At 42.4% G+C, this 21,512-nt stretch overlaps 1 protein-coding gene across 5 annotated transcripts in view; it reads right to left on the bottom strand.

Annotated features, from left to right (window-relative positions):
- Positions 1–15,159, bottom strand: part of TGFBR1 (transforming growth factor beta receptor 1) — a 67,338-nt gene extending 52,179 nt beyond the window's left edge. For 2 of the 5 annotated variants that reach the window (XM_033431193.2, XM_049711145.1), the window contains exon 1: positions 14,973–15,159. In XM_033431193.2, coding sequence (XP_033287084.1) covers positions 14,973–15,057 — 85 coding nt within the window. In that variant the 5' untranslated portion in view covers positions 15,058–15,159. The remainder of the gene's footprint in view (positions 1–14,972) is intronic. The other 3 variants (XM_012533621.3, XM_004271476.4, XM_049711146.1) reach the window with 2 other exon arrangements.
- Positions 15,160–21,512: the final 6,353 nt, after the last annotated feature.

Genomic DNA, 21,512 nt, shown 5'->3' with positions numbered 1-21,512 from the left:
TCTTTATAGACTTCCAAATCATCAATTTCCTGGAAAATTGCAGAATTATTTTGCAAAAATATTATTCATGATTATGAAATTGGAATACATTATTTATTATTATGTTATTCAAGCACTGCTTTCTTAATCTACAAACAGTGAAATTATCAATGTCTTCTTGTATTTTTAACAATTCTGGCCTTACATATTTTGACAATATTTTATTAGTTGCATAAAGATTCATGACATGTCTTAAGAGATGGTACCTCTTATCAAAATAAAATATAATACATCTCTTTCTTCCCTTTAATGCTATTGTAGTTTGAATTTTATTTTGTCAGGTACTAATCTTATCATACCTACTTTTTTTTGGGTCACATTTGCCTTTTTCTATTCCACTCTTTCAACCTTTGATGTCACTTTAAGTGTCTCTTGAAAAACTTTGTTAGACTGCAGGCCTCTGTGTCTGTATTAATCCTATCTAAGAGTCTGTCTTTTCAACAGGGGAATTCAATCCTTCATATTTCCTAAGCACTCATGGATTTATAACTGCCATATATTTACCATTAATTTTTTTAACTGAAATTTATTTTGATCAAAGTTGTATATGTATAGAGTTTAAGGTGTCAAATAGTTCTACAAGACTGTTACCAAAAAAAAAAAAAAAAAAGGTAACAACTCCTGAACAATCAACCCTTCCTATTTCCCGCTCCACAGAAGCAATCACATTTTCTACTCTTAATTGAGTCTCTTGGTATTTAGCTTTATGTCATTCCCACCCCTTTGCAAAACAAAGGAAAAAATAACAGAATTTAGCCAAAAGGAAGATGATAGATACTGTTAGAAATCTGAGACTTGGTGAACCACAACTTACACAGGCTATAACCTTCTTGCCTTCCCTAGTCTGAAATGGTCATCTCCCTTGTCAAATAAAAAGTCAAAGAAAGCAGTTCAATTCTAGTTACAGTCTCCTAGAGAAACCTGAACTAAACCAAGCAAGGGCAGAAAAGCCCACTCAAAATGAGACGCTTTTATAATAGTTATATTGTTACAATATTTCTAACCTTTGAATCCATGGCCTCCCTTGGGGCATGAGGATGCAAGCAGCTAGGGTTGTCTGAACTCCTTTGAGGAACACTACCCTTTTAAGACTAAACTATGTGTATATAAAAACTGGAGCTTGGGGATGTACTGTAATCAACCTAAAAGTTTTCAGACCTCAAAATCTAGACGTCCCAAGACTTAGCATTAGGAATTCAGCTTTCCAATTACTAGTACCATTTTGGTTACTGAAGAAGGCCTCTAGCAGGGGCTTGGTTAGAGTCTGCTAAGGCTTGATGTTACTTATCCTTTGGAGAATAGAAGATACAGCACAGAATTATGTTGTACAGAATTATGCAGCATGTGTATATAGCGGCACAGAGTTATGACGTCTATACATAAGTTAATAGTTATTAGGCCCTAGCTATGGTTTATAATGGTTCATAGGTGATTATACTCATTTGCTTCATGAGACTTGTTTTCCCTGTTCCAGGATCTCTAAGCTAAATTAGATGCAAGGACCCAATTGCTTAGAGCAACTATTTCCTTAGGGCATACCACCTGTTTGCAATGCACAGCTAATTCTGAGTCTGCTGACCCTTGAAGAGTATCCCCTAAGGTTTCTGCCTGAGTCCTAAAACCCAATTTATTGAAACTCCCTGCTTCGCCTTCTCCCATCACAAGGCAAGGGTAGGCTGGATCTGACAAAACTTAGGTGATATATAAGAAAGGGCGGAAAGGCCCCAGCTAAAAGAATATTTATGTGGCCACATTTTTGTTTTTGTTTTGTTTTTAAAGGATAAGGTGGAAGAAACAATTGTGATCTTGGGGAGAAAGATTATATAAGAATAGAAATACTCAAGATTATAAAGGCATTAAAAATAAGAAGGAAAAGAACAAAAGTAAAATTTACCACGGAAAGGGAGAAAGCAAAACAATAGAAAGAAAAAAAATAGAGCCTTTGTTCATAGGAAAGTCACCTATAGTGCTAATTGTGTTAATTGACTTGTTTGTTGGTGAGTAGGGAATTTCAAATTTGCAATGCACAACTATCACTTGTAATTTAAAAAAAGGATAGAGAAAAGAAAGAAAAGGACAGAAAAACTTGAAACAGACCTGTGGTTCTCAATCCCTGGAGACTGTCAAGGAAAGGGCCTAGAATGTGCATGCCAGAGGGCCCTGGACCCCCAGTTGTTTTATTTCCTTTGGCTGTAGCAAGTACCACTGGTTGGTCTGTGTTCAAAGAAATCAGTAATAGAAACATATCTGGGGTGAGGAGATGGTATAGATTTTTTTTAGTCCCCCCCCCAACATTATATTATGAACATTTTCAAACATTCAGAAAAATTGACAGAAATGTGAACACCTCTATAACCACCATTTAAATTCCATAACTGCTACTATTTTGCTATACTGATTTTATCATTATGTATCCATCTATGCATCCATCTGTTAGGGTCTGATTTGATAGTATTTAAAGAAATCTTCCACAAAGTTAGGCGATTTTAAAAACATCATTCTCCCTAATGGAGGCTTGAGTCAGAAAAGGGATGCTAAATAAAATTGTGAGGAGGGAGTGGATTCCTGTTCAGTCATTAGCTGAATTATTATCCTGAAATTATCCTGCTTATCCTGAAAATACCACATAATGTCTGAGCTCCAGTTTCCTAACTTATAACGTTAGACAAAATGATAATCACGGTCTCATGGTCCTTTCTAGTCTAAAAATTCTATGATTCTATAAAAAACAATTTTCTTAATAACAATCATTTACTTCATGTTTTCTATGTGCCAGGAAGTATGCTCCAAGTTTAGGAGCATAAACTCAGTTAATCTTCACAGGTTCCTTAAAATTTCTGAGATACCACACTCATGAAAACTGTCACCTGTTTTAGCAGCATGTGGCCAGCCTGACCTATTTCCAGTTGCGCTTCCTCTCCACATGCTCAGTGCTCTTTACTAGCATCAACTATACACTTCTCTGGTGGAACCAGCTGGAACTAGCAATCAGAAATTAGCTTTCCTCATTGAGAAACAAGAGCAAACTCTATCCCTGGTCTGTAATTTTTTCCCCAAATGTGAAATGAGATAAAATAGCTAAAACTACTTTAACTTGTTTATTTTGGTAAAATAATTACATATAATTATTGTTGAAGGAAATCTATAATACACAATCTTGGTGTTTTATTCAAATCAGTTGTACACTGAATAACAAAATTTAAATGTCAGTTTTTCAATTGGAGAAAGTACTCAAATCAATAGCCATGTGCTAAACAAAGAGACTCAATTAGAGCACATTATAGTTTGGTTTGGGAATGAATACATCAAGAAAAAAAAAAGCCCCATACACACATTGTATGTGTGTGTGTGTGTGTGTGTGTGTGTGTGTGTGTGAGAGAGAGAGAGAGAGAGAGAGAGAGAGAGAAGAGAGAGGAGAGAGGGAGGGGGGGGGAGAGAGAGAGAGAGAGAGAGAGAGAGAGAGAGAGAGAGAGGGAGAGGGAGAGAGAGAGGAGAGAGAGAGGGTAAGAGTTTGTGTGTTTGTATAAATGAAAAGCCACCATTACTGCTTTTATCTCTATATTCCTCTTCAGGTTTATCTCCTCTATGTTCAGTGCTCTGATATATGTATATTAGTCCTTATTTCTAGTAAAAAAAAAAAAATTTGTCTTTGCTTTTCTGCATGGGAGCTATTTGTTATTTCCATACATATTTAAAGATCTTATATTGTAGAAATGTAACAGGATGCCTGTACAAGGTGTCCTAGAACTATAAATATACACTATTATGCAATCAGTGAGGTTCACACCTCGGAAATCTAGATGGAATGGTTATCCTGAAGCAAGTGAACAAAAATAAGGAGGTTCAGCCTGTTGATTAGAACAAGGAAACACTGGAACAGGCCTAAAGTAACTCTGCAACTGCAGAATACGCAAGGCAAGTGAATTCATTCAAGTCATGGAGAGTGATAAACCCAAATTCTTCACTTTTTTCCCAATGCCCCTTATACAAAGATTTCTATAATAGATTATGCTCAAGAGCAGAGAGAAACTTGTTTTCCCCAGTGAAATAAGCATGTCTCTAACCAAAGAATGTCCTTTATGGTAACATACGTGGGTATTTTTCATATGAATATTGGGTTACTATACAACCAACATATGCTCTCTAGGTAAGTGCAGTCTCTCCTAAAGGAAGTCATCATTCCCATAATTCATCACCCAGAAAGGAGGCAGTTCTTCAAACAGGAAACCCAAGCAAAGACACACTCTGGACCTTGCTGAGTTGGGCCTGTGGGAAAAGAGGTAGATGTCTGGCTCAGTTCACTTGGTGGCAGTATTCAGACTCTGTCTGCCAAATGGAGACAGGCCAAAAGATAAGGACCTGAAGACAGAGTCTTTGTAAACCAGAATGAATAGTTTTATGTTGCTTTCTATCCATAGCTTTTAGGATAGCTTGATTTAAACATTCCAGCCTTATACCAGCTGTTTCACTGGCATTAAGGTAAAACTAGTGTGTCCTTAGAGTACAGAATAAAAATGGTAGCAGCAGCACTAAACTGAATCCTCAAACATATTAAAGAGGAAGGCTGAGAACAAGAATCAGGGCTGCCAGGTCCTGGAACTCTTTTAACACTTGGAAATTCTCCCTGCATTGCAGTCTTCGTGTTTGGGGGCTCCATTTTATTAAGGAAGGTGGCAGCCTCCTCATGTGTTCTCAACAACAGGCAATGAGATCTATGCAAACTCTCTGGGTTCCCTTATTGCTCTCAATCCTGGAAAACTCAAAGTTAATTATTGTGCTCAACTACTAAAGCTTTCCTCAGGTAAAAGTTATAGCTAATTTTTCTCTTTCTTTTCCTCTTTTACTTATTGGTTCTTATCCTTCTGATCACTAGTTTTGGTCTTACTGCATATATTTTTATTTCAAGCGTCCTAAATTCTTTTATAGAAAACGGCCAGAGGACAAGCCAAGCCTGAATAAATTTTTCCCATACCATAAGATAAAGTTATAAAACAGTGCTCATCTTGAAGCCGTGAATGCTAGGGAAGTTGAGAGCCTGTATGCTGGCTAAAAGCAATGAGCAAGGAAGCCTGGACTACACCTGTAAGTACAGAATTCTGGGATAGAAGAAGAGCTTTGAGATAATCAATTCCATCCTCTCACCTAACGCAAGAAATGTGTTCTACAACTTCTTGGACAGAAGGTTATCTCTGCCTCCCACCTCTGCCTGAATATTTCCAGTGACAGGGAACATAACACCTTATAATGTTCCACTTCATGACAGCTCCCATTGATACAAAGTCCTTTCTTACATTGAGTGAAATCTGCCTCTCAGTCTACCAATTAATCATAGTTCTTCATTACACAGACATGTATTTCCTCTTCCAAAAGGCATTTCTTCACTTATTTAAATGTATGTCTCATTTATTGAATATTTATCAGTATCAGGCTATGTGCTAGGTACTCTATAAACACTACTATTGATACATATTATTTTCACAATCATCATTTAAGTTAGGTGTTATCCTCCTGCGAAAAGTGAGTCCCAGAGAGACACACCGATTAGAATCTAATGCCAGACAAAGAGACACACTGATTAGAATCTAATGCCAGACAAATATGTGGGGGCTCTTATACCTGTTCCCATAAAGATTTTATTACATTTCTGGCAACCAAGTCACATGATTTAAATGCCTTCAAAATTGGAAGGAAAACAAATAAGTTAGATCAATCCAAAGAGAAAAATAAAGATGGTCTAGAGATATGTACAAGTGCACCAGTGTTTGGTTCACAGAGAAAAACAGTAGCATGAAAAGCGTTTAACAATATTGCCATCAGGAAGCTCCAAGAGACAGTAAGGTAATACCTATTAACGTCACAACCGTGACGTGAAGCCAGTGGAGTAAATGCAGGCCTCAAACAAGAAACTCCCTCTCTTGTACCTCAGCCAGGAACCAGAGCAGATTCCCAGGAAGTCAGTCATATTACTGCAGAGAAAGCAGCATAGCCTAAAGGCCAATTTCAGTAGAACCAGAAGTTCACAAATGATTCTGAATATATACTTCTTTGGCTTGGGGGTGGGGGTGGGGGTGGGTAACAAAACATGGACCTGCAACCGGGAGTGAAGAATCTAACAGTGAACTGAGCAAGGCTCCACATCTAAGCCAGGAATTCAGGATCAAAATAAATACTCCACTTAAGGTGGTTTGCGGGGCATGAGAATCCAAAAGAATGGGGTGGAAGGAAATGCTGATAATCATTTCTCTGCCTAAGGTCCTCTCCCATTCCAACCATGTTCCAGTCTTACATTGTTGCTGCCTACTGAACCATTTCACTTGCCTATCCTACTTTCACCTCAAACTCAACATGCTCAAATCAGAATTCACTACCCTTCTATCTTTCTCTCACCAAATTCCTTACTAGTTAAAGGCATTATATAGGTATAAAAATCCTGGAGTCATTCTTTTTTTACTTCATAGAGTCCTTCTTAACTTTTGTACTCCACCTTTTTACAGTTAAGAGCCACTGACTGCCATTGAACAAATATTTACTGAGTGCCTACGATGCACCAGGCACTTTCTTTGCACTCTAGATACACTGATTAACAAAACAAAGATATACACTTTCATGAAGCTTATATCCTAGTAGTTAGAGAGAAACAATAAACATAGTAAATAAGTAAATATGATAAGTAAATACTGTATTTCAGAAGGTAGTGTTAAAAAAAAGAAAAAGCAGGGCTTCCCTGGTGGCGCAGTGGTTGAGAGTCAGCCTGCTGATGCAGGGGACACGGGTTCGTGCCCCGGTCTGGGAAGATCCCACGTGCCGCAGAGCGGCTGGGCCCGTGAGCAATGGCTGCTGAGCCTGTGCGTCCGGAGCCTGTGCTCTGGAATGGGAGAGGCCCGCGTACCGCAAAAAAAAAAAAAAAGAAAGAAAGAAAAAGCAAAGCAAGGTAATGACAATTACAAAAGGGTGGTCAGGGTAAGTCTCTTTGAGAAAAAGGTGACATGTGAGCAAAGACATAGAAGAGGTGAGGGAGGAAGCCAAGAGCCTGCAGGCAAGGCAACAGCCATGCAAAGGCATGACTACCAGCTGCTCCTACTTCTTTAAAATGTCACAGAGCCACCCATTCACTCCATTCCCAAGGCCATCATACCTACTCCAAAACCTCCTAGGTAGCCACCCTACTCCATTTCCTCTGTGGTGCAGTTAAACATTCTTTTTCCTGATTTTCAAGGTTCATAATTCTCTGAGCCCACCCTTTAAATCATGAACTTCCATTCCTCCCCTTAAAATTTTTAAACTTAGCATGCTCCTTCTTCACTCACATCATCCTCCCCTACCTAGGAGTACTTTCCCTCTGCCCCTTATCCTCTCTAAACCCTACCTATTCTGCAAGGCACAAGATCAAGTCCTATCACCTTTAGAGAGCAATCCCTGTGGTTGCTATTACTGAATCTGTATTCATATTTCCCCAGCATCATACTCCTTGAAAGCAAGTGTGCGTCTTTTTCTATACCTCCCACTGAGTTGACCATTACTAAATATTTGCTAAGATTAAATGAGCTATTTCTTCTACAAGCCAAAGCTCTGCCATCTTAAAAACATATTTATTTAGCTTTGATAAACTATTGAGACAGAATGATTAAAGAATGATTATATTATACAAAAAAATGCAAAGGGATAGAATAAGCCAAAATGTTAACGATGGACAATGATAGCTTTTTTCTCTTCTCTGATTCAAATTTTCAGGTCTGTGCCTCTGTTAATTTGAGAAGCAAAGAGTTTGCTATGAATATAAATAAATCAACACAAATAGTGAGGGATCAACCATCATTAGAATCATTGGAGAGATTCGAATTACCTAAAAATATAACGTCAAAGAAAGACTGCAAGCATCTGAGTAAGCTGCAAAGATGCAAACTGTAATAAAGACAAGCTGAAGCATATTCTCATGGTGAAGGAAAGAAGGAAGGAAAGAAGGGAGGGAGGGAGGAAGGAAGGAAGAAAACCTTCCTGACAAAATGAGCATTATAAGATATTTACTGGGCTTCCCTGGTGGCGCAGTGGTTGAAAGTCCGCCTGCCGATGCAGGGGACACGGGTTCGTGCCCCGGTCTGGGAAGATTCCACATGCCACGGAGCGGCTGGGCCCGTGAGCCATGGCCGCTGAGCCTGTGCATCCGGAGCCTGTGCTCCGCAACGGGAGAGGCCACAACAGTGAGAGGCCCGCGAACCGCAAAAAAAAAAAAAAAAGATATTTACTGTGTATGAAAGCAGCATGATGTAGAGGAAAGAGTACACACTCTGCAAAGGTTAAACACAGGCTCCATCATTCATTAACATCAAGACCTCAGTTTCCTGGTCTGTAGAATGGAAACACAGAAGCTCTTCTATTTACATACTTTCAAAGGAACAAACTAAGTTCCAATCTGAGCAAAATCCTGACAACTCTGCCTACCCAGGCTGATGGAGTTAATGGTAATGCACAATGGTAATGCACAATCATTTGAGTCTCAGTGGTTGGACTACTGTTAGTCACTATCTGTTCCATCTGAAGCAGTGTCTTCCTTTTACAAATGTATTTATGATTAAAATATGAACGACAGGGCTTCTCTGGTGGCGCAGTGGTTGAGAGTCCGCCTGCCAATGCAGGGGACACAGGTTCGTGCCCCGGTCTGGGAAGATCCCACATGCCGCAGAGCAGCTAGGCCCGTGAGCCATGGCCGCTGGGCCTGCGCATCCGGAGCCTGTGCTCGGCAACGGGACAGGCCACAACAGTGAGAGGCCCGCGTACCGCAAAAAAATTAATTAATTAATTAATTAATTATTTTTTTAAAAAAGAGAGTCTTTTGGAAATTAACTGGTACAAAAGTAAGAAGCTTTTGTACTATTACACAACTATCATCCAAGGCTGGTTATGAGAATTAAATGAGACAAGGCAGGTAGAATTCCTAGCACATTCTTAAAATATATTCCTTACAGATTGATAAAATGATGCAAGGACCACTGAACCTTCACAGAAATGTCAAAGCAACCTGTGTGTACATCCTGCAAGTCATAATATTTTTGTTATAAATCATTCTGTATAATGTATATTGCTCTCAGATTGCCAAAATGAAAGAGCAGCTTTACAAAAGGCCAGATGTGATCTATAAAATTTGACCCATAAAACCAATCAGACTTACTCTACCTAGTGTTTGAGAAAGTGTCTAAGGCAAAAAGCCTACAAGTCAATCAATCGTTAAGTTCACATGTAAAAAGGGTAACCATAAGAAACTTACTTGCAGTTTTGGACTAAAACTGTAGAGCTAAACCTGGATCTAATTCAGCGTAGCAGCAAATCTTAATGTTTATGGAAACTGCTTAGATTTGATATTGAGAAAATTACATTAAATAATGCATTAAATATTATCCTAAGTATTGCAGTTAGGCTGGGTCAAGACAGACTATAAATTTTGAGAAGATTCCAAAAGTTTTTTTCAGCCAGTTCTATGTAACAAGACATGAAAATTCCTGAGAAACATGCCAGCATCTGCTGTCAATTCCAGAACCAGGAGGCAAAGATGTGACCCAATCACATGGTATCAAACCAGCGTCCATCTTTTCAGAAAAAGTTGCATTATGCAAGCCATGACCAAGAAAGAACAGCAAAAGGCATGAGGTTTTTTGACATGTGCAGGCGATTCTGTGGTTTGAAAAGACATGTTCTCATATCAAAAGGGCCATCCATAGGATACTGGCATTTTCAAAACCCACTTCATTAGACATGAACATATCTGATCCAATACAACTGTACTAAAGAACAGCATTGAGTTCAGGCAACTGTTTCAATTAGGCCTAGGAGAAGCTGTCAACAAAAGTCTTCACAGGAGCATCCTTCCCCACAGGAACAAGATTTATCTCCTTCTTCATTATTTTGAACATGTCCATTCCCCATTTAATTTCTTTTTTTAAATTAATTTATTTATTTTTGGCTGTGTTGGGTCTTCGTTGCTGTGCCAGGGCTTTCTCTAGTTGCTGTGAGCAGGGTCTACTCTTTGTTGCGGTGCAAGGGCTTCTCATTGAGGTGGCTTCTCTTGTTGAGGAGCATGGGCTTCAGTAGTTGTGGCTCACGGGCTCTAGAGCACAGGCTCAGTAGTTGCTCCACGGCATGTGGGATCCTCCCGGACCAGGGCTCGAACCCGTGTCCCCTGCATTGGCAGGTGGATTCTTAACCCCTGTGCCACCAGGGAAGTTCCTCCCCATTTAATTTCAACAACAAAGTAGATCATCTAAAATTCTAAACCTAACCATGTGCTACAAGGCCTTTCAATCACATCCCACTTCAATTAAACCAAAATTTCCAAACTACTATAAGCCTACTTTTCTCAATCAATAAGCACTACACGGGCTTCCCTGCGTGGTTGAGAGTCTACCTGCCGATGCAGGGGACGTGGGTTCGTGCCCCAGTCTGGGAGGATCCCACATGCCGCAGAGCGGCTGGGCCCGTGAGCCGTGGCCGCTGAGCCTGTGCGTCCAGAGCCTGTGCTCCGCAACGGGAGAGGCCATAACAGTGAGAGGCCCGTGTAACGCAAAAAAAAAAAAAAAAAAAAAAAGCACTACACCAGGCCCTTTTTTCAGCAGTATAAAAAAGGTACTGACCTTCTATTGAGGACTTTATAACCTATAATTATTTCCCCTCCCTCCCACTTTCAGAACTCACTTTTCTTAAACTCTGTGAAATTCAAGGTAACTTCACTTAGGTAAGTCACTCCATTAACTCTGTTCCTCCCCCCTCCAAATCCTTCACATTTTAAACTGCCATATAGGACACAAGATCTAGAATCAGAAAAATCAAAGTTCCTGTCCTGGTTCTGCCCAACCCTGAGAAATTCACCTAATCTCTAGAGTTATGCTTTTCCATCTGTAAACTCAGTGATTTATGACTTTCAACATTTGAATGCCTAGCCCTGGTGGGCATCCCATTATATTACTCTCCCTTACTCATCCCACTTAGATTACCTTTCTGTTTCCAGTCACATATTAGAGAATTTTTAGAATATGGGAAAAAATAACAGTGGTTAATATATCCAAACCCCACATTTCAGAATAAGGAAATTAACTCTATAAAGAGTAACTTGCCAGCCAGACAATAGAAGCTTTTGCTTCCTGCCCTAGGGGAGCTGGGGGACACAGCTTACAAAGAGAGAGCTTAACACTCATCAAATCCCCCTCTCTGCCCAACTGAATTCTAGCCACCCTTCAAAGTCAGTTTAAGTCCTAAAGTGTCCAGGAAGCCTCCCCCAGTCACTTCAGTCTAGAATACTCACTTCCCTCTTTGAATACTGATGCCTCTCTGCAGGGGTGATATTAAAAGTATTAACAACTAGCACCCCAGTGGTACCAACCAATCAGAAAGAATGTCTAACCAATCAAAACACACGTGGCCCAGTGGGAATTGCTGGTTGAACATCAGCCCTCCTATTAATAACAATACAAAATAGCAACCTCAAATGCCAATACAATTTTCTCATTTGATCTTCACAATCTCATAAACTAGACAAAGTAGGTATCATCCCCATTTTCTGCATATCTAGAAGTTGGGGCTAATAACCAAATCTAATAACCAACTGCTTCTTTTACCACATCACATGACTTTTCCTGATTGTACACAGAATTCTCAATTAATATTGTATAAACTGTACTTACATATAACAGTATAAACACTAAAGGAATACTCAAGTCAAACAGAATTAATTTAAACAACAAGCATTTAAGTGGAACAGAATATAAAACATAGTGCTAGGTTCTGAGACCATAAAAGAAATAAAAGGCATGATCCTTGCCCTCTGGGTACTTATAACACGTTAGAGAGTATTTTTAAGTAACAGTGCAACATGGTAGAAATAGACAACACAAAGTGTAAGTTCTATACAGTTCAGGGAAATAAAGAGTTCACAAACTAAAGCAGTATAGGAAGTCAGGACTGAGAACTTCTCTCCTCACACTCCCAAAAGGGGCAAAATTAAATATGTAGTGAAAAGGCTGAAAAGTGGAGTGGGTGGAAAAATAGAAAACGCTGGAATCGAGGGTTTGCAGTAGTGGGATGTGAGATCTCTGGTTGGATACACAGAGATGGCCCTAATCATAAGCCTCAAGTACTGCTCTAAGCACTGAATACAAATGGGAAATCTCGTAAACCCTCTGTGGGGATGGCTAAGGAAGATTAGCTTGGCAGCAGCCTATAAAAAAGCCTAGGTGAGAGAAACTCTGGAAAGCAAATGGATTTGAGGGGTAACAGGCAGGACTAAACTGATGGCTGCATATGAAGAAAGGACAAAACATTCAAGAGGCATTAATGTAAATAAGAGTTGGGTTTTAGGCATGTTTTGAAAGAGAAGGTTATGAAATGGCAGAAAGGAAGCATTCTCACACAGGATATATATGTAGACATAGTGGTACTAAACTGTGTACCACGGACAAGGAACCAATTTCCCTAGAGAAATCTATGTTGGAGAGAGCAGAAGCTGGGCAGAGAAATACAAAACTGATGCCGAGACAATAAGGAACAATTGCAAACTCTTAAAAAGGAAGTCAAATTATAAATTTTAAAAAGCATTTGCGCTTCTTCAGAATATATGAAAGGATGAATGGAAACATCAACATAATCAAGGAGAACAGGCAGACCAATTGAGGTAGTCTAGGTTTAAGCATAGTAATAGCTCCTGGATTGGCTTTGTATTGTAGGCATGCCAGGGTAGTCTGTAAGCTCCTCCAGGGCATGGGCTGAGCAATACTCTGTACATCTATTAAGTCCAATACTGATGCTTGAATACACGAACACTTTGTGTGCTAAGCTAGGTGGAAAAGAGTGAACTACGCTACTTGAGTTAATAGTGGTGTGGAAATGTTACTTATGCTTGATGCATAACTATATTGATTCTCCCACCTGTCCACACATTTATCTTGTCCCCCTTCTCAGGCCAATGTCAAAACTCCATTGTTTCCTCTAATGTAGGCCCAGTGTGTAGGGACTCCAAGAATGTACTAGGAGTGGTTAGGGTTTGGCACTTCCACTGCAGGGGGCACGGGTTCGATCCCTGGTTGGGGAATTTAGATACCACTGTGTGGCAGGGCCAGAAAAAAGGAATGTACTAGGAGTCAGAAAGAAGCCAACCTGTTTTTCTAATTGTGAGGACAAAAATCTAAAAGTGAATAATAAAGATCACTATTAGAGGACTAAAAAAGAAAAATGGGCTATGCCAGACAGTGAGGTGTATATATTAAGGTGTATAGGTTTTGGAAACACTGAACCCTCAGTGTACTAACTCCAGCTCTTAATAATTGAGTACTTAGCCTCTCCACACCTCAGTTTTCTCATCTATAAAATGGGGCAGGGCTTCCCTGGTGGCGCAGTGGTTGAGAATCTGCCTGCCAATGCAGCGGACACGGGTTGGAGCCCTGGTCTGGGAAGATCCCACATGCCGCGGAGCAACTAGGCCCGTGAGCCACAACTACTGAGCCTGCGCGTCTGGAGCTTGTGCTCCACAACAAGAGAGGCCGCGACAGTGAGAGGCCCGCGCACCGCGATGAAGAGTGGCCCCCGCTCGCCGCAACTAGAGAAAGCCCTCGCACAGAATCGAAGATCCAACACAGACATAAATAAATAAATAAATAAAATGGGGCAAATGCCACATAGCCCTAAGGGTTTAGTTGTGAGGATTAGATAAGGTACTTTGGTGTACTTTATGCATCTGCATCATAGTAAGCTCTTAAAAAACAGTAGCTATTAATAATAATTGGCACCCTAAGTCTTGAATTTTTTGTTTTAAAAACATTTGGTGTTCAATTACAGACACAGAAACGTACTTTCACTTTATCTTAGTTGCTTACACTAAGGCTCTATATTTCAGTTTCTAGTACTATAACTTGGATGCTAACAAAGTTTTTCACTTCTCCTTCCGCGAGGTAGGTGACGACCATACCCCATCCTAATTTAATATTTTGGAAAACGCAGGAAACACTCCCTCGAAAACCAGCTACACAGACGACTGATTCAAACTACTGTCACTCAAGAAATGGAACATCTCTAGCGATGTTCCTTCGAGGAAATAAAAGCGTTTGATCAATTCAGAGTCATTTCCATTCAAACATTCCAAACCCCCGCAGAGTGAGCAAACGTTCAAGTTTCTACTACGAAAACAATCTGTAGCCTCTGGTTACTGGATTCACTTCAACACTTCCCCAGAAGCACGAAAGAAGAAGCACTCCGCACATGTTAGTGCCTCCTTGTCCTCACACAAAGCTTCACAGTAGCTCCCCTTCCAAAGCCACCCCTGTCTGGAGAAGCGGCCCCTCTCGGCGGGGTCAGGCCGGCGCCAAAGGCCAGGGCGGCCCTGCTGACCCGGGGGTCTCTGCCACACATCCCCCCCTCCCACTGCTAGGGGAGGCCCTGGAGGCTCAGAGCTCACACCCCGCCCTGGAAGCCTCCTCGGACCCCAATCCCTCCCGGGACCCCGGAGCCTGGAGCACCTACTCGTTCGGGGTGCGGTGCCCGGGACAACGCCACACAGCGCCCCGAGGGGAATGGGGAGCAGTCCCAGCTCTGCCGGTCCCGGCCAGCCTCACACCCTCCGGCCGTCGGCCCGCGCCCACTCGCTCCCCAGAGGGCAGCCCCCGACCCCGGACGGCTTCGCCCGACGCCACTTCCTCCGGAGAGCCGGCAGCCGGGGCGGCCGCGGGCTGCCGGGCAAGCCCACCCGCGCTCGGACCCAGGCCCTAGCCCCGCCTCCGCTCCCCATCCGCGGCTAGCGTGGCGGCGGCCCGAGCAGGAAAGCCCGGCCCCGGCCCAGGCGCCGCCACCTGCGCCCCCGGCCCCGCGCCATGTTTGAGAAAGAGAAGGAGCGAGCCAGAGGCCGGGCCCGGTCCGCGCGCCCCGAAGCCGCCCGCCAGTCCCGCCGCACCGCCGCTCACCCGTCACCTCCGGGACCAGCGTTGCCGCCGCCGCCAGCACGAGGAGGAGCAGCCAGGGACGCGGAGCAGCGGCCGCCGCCTCCATGGTCCCGCCGCCACCGCCTGTGGCCCGGCCCGGCCCGGCAGCCGCCTCGCCTCAGCAAACCTCGCCTCGCCCCACCTTCCCCGCCGCCGCGGCGGCCTCGCTTCGGCCCTTTGTAACTGCTCCGGGGCTGCGCATCCATTGGCTGCCGGGCTCCCGCCGGCCCCGCCTCCCCGCCGTCTGCGAACAGCCGAGCGGGACCCAACCCAGAGCCCCGCCTACGGGCCCTCTGGGCAGCCAATCCAGAGCCGCGGGCGCCGGGCCGCTGGCCACGCCCTCAGACTCCCCGCTGGGGGGACCCGCCAGACCCCTGCAGCTGTGGAAGCCGCTGGGAGTTCGGAGAAGGCCCGGTGGGAGCAGGGTCTAGCCGGCCCCGGTACTGCCTTGCCTCCAGCCACCGAGGGCACTGGGTGTGTCTGGGACGATGGGTGTGTCTGGGTGTGAGTCGCTTTAGGAAAAGGCTGTGGCTGCTCGACGCTCTTTTCTTCTAGCCTCTTTACTTCTCACCTAAGATCTGGTACTGAGCCTGATTCCCATTCACAGCCCTGCACCATCAATACCCGACACATTCACCCACATCCTTAGTACCTTCAGGCAGGCTTCAACTTCCACCCCCCAGATCCTCGCCTCAACTTTCAACGCCCCCCGCCCCAAGATCCTACCTCAGTGCCTTTCAGATACGACCCAGTCTCCTGTTTCCTCCCACTGTCAGCGTCCACCCCCAAACGTAGATACCCCCAAAAAAAAATTCTGAAGAAAGTCTCCAAATCCTGGCGTCAGACCTCAAATCCCGAGCTCAGACACGCCCCCGAACTGCCTCCCGCCCCTCTCCGGAACTCAGCAGAGCCAGACTGGACTCCAAACCACAATCCTTTCCTCTCGTCCCTTCCTGATTCAGGTGGGAAAGGGAAGGTTCCCACCCTCATCCCCAAAGGAGAGGCATTCCCCCTTCTTAGCACGCAGCATCCCGAGGGCGGAGGAGGAGCAGTCATTACTTTTAGCCGCCTTTGACACGCCTGCACAATAATTCTGAGGTGTCACTAGAAACCCAAATAAACTCGGCTACGTTTTCATTCTGAATTCCTAATTTACTGTGAGACGCTCCACCCACCTTTCCTCCGGGACGCCAAAACAAGCTCCAGATTTATCACTCTTCCTGTCAGACTAGTCCTCTCTTCAGACACAAACACAGATGAGGAGGCTGTTACATAGAACAGAGAACATTTTCCACAGAACCTTTTAGGGAGAAAATTTTATTTTCTGTGCGATTTGAACTTGGAGTTAAAAAAACCTTAGTAACAAGAATCAGAACCAGCCTCTAGTATCGCTTTGTAAATTACTTTAGCACTACTTGGTGAGCATTTTACAACCCTGTGAAGACCTCCCTCCTGAGCATTAAAGGGGCAAGGTGGAGGTGTTGGAGCTGAGGTCTGAGACGGGCACTATTCCCCTTCTGGCTTGAACATTTACTTGAGAAAGTCAGTTAACCTTTCTGAGCCTCCATTTCTTCATCTATAAAATGGAAATAATATCTATCTCCCAAGGTTAGTGAGAGGATATGTTCAGATTTGGGGGCTCCCCTTCTTCCCTTTCAAATTCTACTTCTAGGCTCTCTCTCATCGGACCCCTCACCTGCTCCTCTCCTCTGGGCAAGTAAGGGTCTGGTATGACCCAGGGATGCAGCTACTGCTGGAACCAAGGTTACCGCCTGCTCTCTAGGGCTGCCTGAGACCACCAGCAGGAAGCTTTCTTCTTGCTCCCTGCAGCAGGCAGTCCAAGCCCAGGGAGCCTGTTTCTGCCAGGCTTCAGCCCCAATCTGCTTTCTCAGTTCTGGTTTCTTCAGTGGAGACCTGGCGGGTAGGTCAGGGCCTTGTGACAGCTGAGGTCTCTAGACTGCTTTTTTTTTGCTGCTCTGGTCTCAATATCTTGCTTAAGATAAGCCCTCAAGAGATACTGTGTGAATGAGTTAATGAATGAATGAGTCATCTCAGATAAGTGATTGTTCTTCTCTCATCATTAAGTTCTTCATCTCTAAAATGGAAGTATAATAGTACCTGCCCCATTTATAAATAAAAGGGATCGAATCACATGTCTTAGACCACTTAAATGACATAATGTGTCTGAATAGTGTCTGGAACATAGTAAATATTTAGTAACGTCATTTCCTTTGCCCATCCCCTTCCAGCTTTGTGTGATTCTAATCAGTGTTCACATTCACAGTAATCCGTGCCTTTGCCTTACAGAGCCTCAATTAATCAGATATCTTCTATGACATACTTCCAGGTTCTTCACATTTCCATGGAATTGAGCATATTCATTAGGAAACTAAGGAACAGGAAGGAGAAACAGACTATTTTTAAATTTTATTTTCCTGATATTTGGAGGAAATTTCCATGAGCCACTGATCTATAAATAAACTACATTAGAATGGAGCAATACATTATACGTTTATAATCATGGTTCTCCAATTTAAAATGTCTCTAAATTACTAGGGGAGCTTTTAATTTTTTTATTTTTAAATTTTTATTCATTTATTTATTTTTTGGCTGCACTGGTTCTTCGTTGCTGCATGCGGGCTTCCTCTAGTTGCGGGAGCGGGGGCTACTCTTTGTTGTGGTGCGTGGGCTTCTCATTGCTGTGCCTTCTCTTGTTGTGGAGCACAGGCTCTAGACACGCGGGCTTCAGTAGCTGTGGCGAGTAGGCTCAGTAGTTGTGGCGCACGGGCTTAGTTGCTCCGCGGCATGTGGGATCTTCCCGGACCAAGGCTCTAACCCGTGTCCCCTGCATTGGCAGGCGGATTCTTAACCACTGCGCCATGCCACCGGGGAGGTCTCTAGGGGAGCTTTTTAAAACGCAGATTCCTGGTGTCAGCCCTAGAGAGTCTGCTCCAGTTCATCTGAAGGAGGTCCAGGAGTCTGCGTATGTAATAAACACCCCCAGGGGAAGTGTTACCAGGTCATGCTTTAAAAGACACTTCGTTTAGGAAGTGTGACCTTAAAACTCAGTAAATAAAAATGCATGTGCTTATTTCACCTTCTGGAAACGAATGGGCAATCGAAGGAAGCCTCTGGCTTTGGAGGTCTGCAGGCCCTAGTTGGAATTCTGGCTCTGCCATTTACTAGATGTGGGATCTGTGCACCCTACTTGATCTCTCTGAGATTTCACATCCCCAGTGTAAACTGGGATAATGACACTCATATATTTGTTGTAAGGTCTAAATGTGCTCTTGCACATGAAGAATCTATCATAAACGTTAATTCCCTTCACAGTCTCTATAGCCCCTCAAAAATGTGTAGTTTGTTTACTCCAACGTCGTGATTTAAAGGGGAAGAAAATGAGGTACCGTCCCCCAGCAAGTCAGCTTCTGAGCCAGGACTAGGAGACTCTCACTCTAGTGCCCTGTCCCCTGCACAATGCTACCTCTCCATCTCTATACTAAGTACATTGTTTGCTTTGCTTTTCATTTTGTATTATTCCCTCAAGGAAGATGTTTTCTCTTAAGTAGAGAGCAGAGACTGCTAGTTGCCTAATCTACATCCACTGCTACATTCACTTTATAACAGAATCCTCATTTTCTTTGGCAAAGCAGTTCACTTAACTAAAAATTTCCCAGGCTTCTGGCACCTCGATATCGCCATGTGGCAGATTTCTGGCCAATGAAATATAATCAGAGGTCTACCAGGTAGAGCTTCTGGGAAAGATATTGTTTTCCTCATAAAGAAGAGACAGACGTATCACATTCTCACCCTCTTTCTGCCTGGAACACAGCTGCAATGACTGGAGGTGCAGCAGCCATCTTTTGAACATAAGGATGATGGCCATAGCTAATAATAACAGAGAGAAAAATGGAGACAGTTTGGGTCCTTGATAAATTCCTTAAGCAAGTGAACCAGCTCTGAAATGCTTATCCCTGGAGTTCTTATTACGTGAGAAAAATAAACATCTTTTCTTTCAACCCTAGAACACTTCAACTCTAGTCATATGCTATCTATCTATTGCTGTATATTTTATTTCTATCTTATTTTTTAACCCATAAGACATTATCAATTTATACCATTATTATCTATTGCTAACTCTTGGTGCTCCTAACTGAATAACAAATCACCTCAAAACTTAGTGGCTTAGAATAGTAACCATGTATTATTTCTCACAAGACTGTGGGTAGGCTGGGCAGTTTTTCTGGTCTAGGCAAATTTAAGCTGATCTCAGCTGAGCTCCCATATGAATCTGCTGTCGGGTGGCAGATCAACTTGATGCTGAACAGATCTATAATAGTCTCGGTCAGCTTTTCTACGTGGTTTTTAATCCTAGCAAGCTAGTCTGAACTTGTTAACATGACAGTTCAGGGGTCCAAAATAGTGAATGGAAGTTTACAACTGGCACAACATAATTTCTGCCACATCCCATTGATTTGGCATGAATTGAGCTGAGCCCAGATTCAAAGGGTGGGGAAATAGACTCCCTCTCTTGATAAAAGGATCTGCAAAATCACATTGCAAAAGGGCGTGGAGACCAAGAGGGGAATAAGTGTGGCCATTTTTGAATACACTTTTTACCACTTTTTCTGATCTTCATTCTTTTTACTTCTAGACTTTCCATCTCAAATCACCTTCATTCTGCCTGAAGTATATCCTTTTGAATTCCCTTTAGTGAGAGTTAACTAGTGGCAAACAATTTTAGTTTTGTTTGACTGAAATGTCTATATTTAATCCTTATTATGGGACAGTGTTTTCACTGGATATAGAACTGTAGGATGATAATTGTTTTCTCTCAACAATTGAAGACATAATCCCACTGTCTCTGGCTTCCACTGTTGTTTTTATGAAATCAGATATTAGTTGATTTCTCCTTTGTAGGTAATCTGTCTTTTCTCTCTGCTTTTTCAATAGACTTTACATTTTATAAATAAAGTATAAATAATAAATAAGAATACCTATTCTCTAGGTTCACAGCAAAACTGAGCAAAAATTGCATAGAGTTCCCATGTATTTCCTGCCCTCTCCACGCATAACCTCCTCCACTATCAATATCCCCCATCAGAGTGGTACATTAATTACAATCAGTGAACCTACAATGACACATCATTCTCACCCAGAGTCCATAGTTTACATTAGAATTCACTCTTGGTATTGAACATTTTGTAAGTTTTGACAAATGTATAATGACATGTATCCACCATTATAGTATCATACAGAGTATTGATATAGTATCAATCCTCTGGGCTTGGCCTACTCCTCCCTCTCTCCCCCTATCACTTGGCAACTACTGACTTTTTACTGTTTCCATAGCTTTGCCTTTTCCAGAATGTCATATAGTCAGAATCATACAATATGTAGTATTTTAAGGTCTGCTTCCTCCACTTAGTAATACGCATTTAAGTTTCCCCCATATCTTTTCATAGCTTGATAGTTAATTTCTTTCTGGCACTGAATAATATTCCACTCTACAGGCTTACTACAGTTTACTTATGCATTCACCTACTGAAGGATGTCTCGGTTACTTCCAAGCTTTGGCAACTATGGATAAAACTGCTGTAAACATCTGAGTGCAGGTTTTTGTGTGGACATAAGTTTTCAACTCATTTGGGTAAATACCAAAGAGCATGATTGTTGGATCATATGATGAAAGTATGTTTAGTTTTGTAAGGAATTGCCAAACTGTCTTCCAAAGTGGCTATACCATTCTGCATCTCTACTAGCAATGAATGAGTCCTGTTGCTCCATATCTGGATGCTTTATTTTGTTGAATTTTTCATCTCTAGACGCTTCATTTGGTTCTTTAAAAAATCTTCTATTTCTCCTCTCATTGCGTCCACATATTTCTTTATATCCCTAAGCATATGAAGCATAGCTATACTAGCCGTTTTAATGTATGTACTTGTCAGATAACTCCATCATTTCTGTTGCTTCTGGGTCTGTTTCTGTTTACTGATATTTTGGGCTCACATTTTCCTACTGCTTCGTATTTCTAGTGACTTTTTTTTATTGGATGCCAGACATTGCAAATTTTAGGGTGTGACATGCTTGATTTTCTTGTATTCCTTTAAAGAATCTTGAAATTTTTCTGACAGTGAGCTAGGTTACTTGCAGATTAATTTGATTCTTTTGAGGCTTATTTTAAAACTCCTTTAGGACAAGTCCGAAGTAGCCATTAATCTAAGACTAATTTTTCCTCACTTGTAAGGTATGGCCTTTCTGGGATCTCTGTTAAATGCTCTATATATTCAACAAAGTGTCTCTACTCTGGCTGGAGAGAGCTCAAATGATTCCTGACCTGGTCTGAGCTCAGAATTACCTGAGAACATTATAGCATCTCAGTAATTTTTCTTTCCTCTAAAGTTGTTATTGCTGGCTTTGTGGGGTTTCCTTCCCTGTGTGCGTAGATGAATATTCAACCACAGACTCAAACAGACCCCCTATGCAGCTTTCTAAACATCCTACATAGCTCCTTTCTCTCCT

The sequence above is a fragment of the Orcinus orca genome, chromosome 6 (assembly GCF_937001465.1).
Source record: "Orcinus orca chromosome 6, mOrcOrc1.1, whole genome shotgun sequence".
In the NCBI taxonomy this organism is placed as follows: domain Eukaryota; kingdom Metazoa; phylum Chordata; class Mammalia; order Artiodactyla; family Delphinidae; genus Orcinus; species Orcinus orca.
Note: the sequence above shows the minus strand (reverse complement) of the source record. Positions and strands in the feature narration are given on the sequence as shown.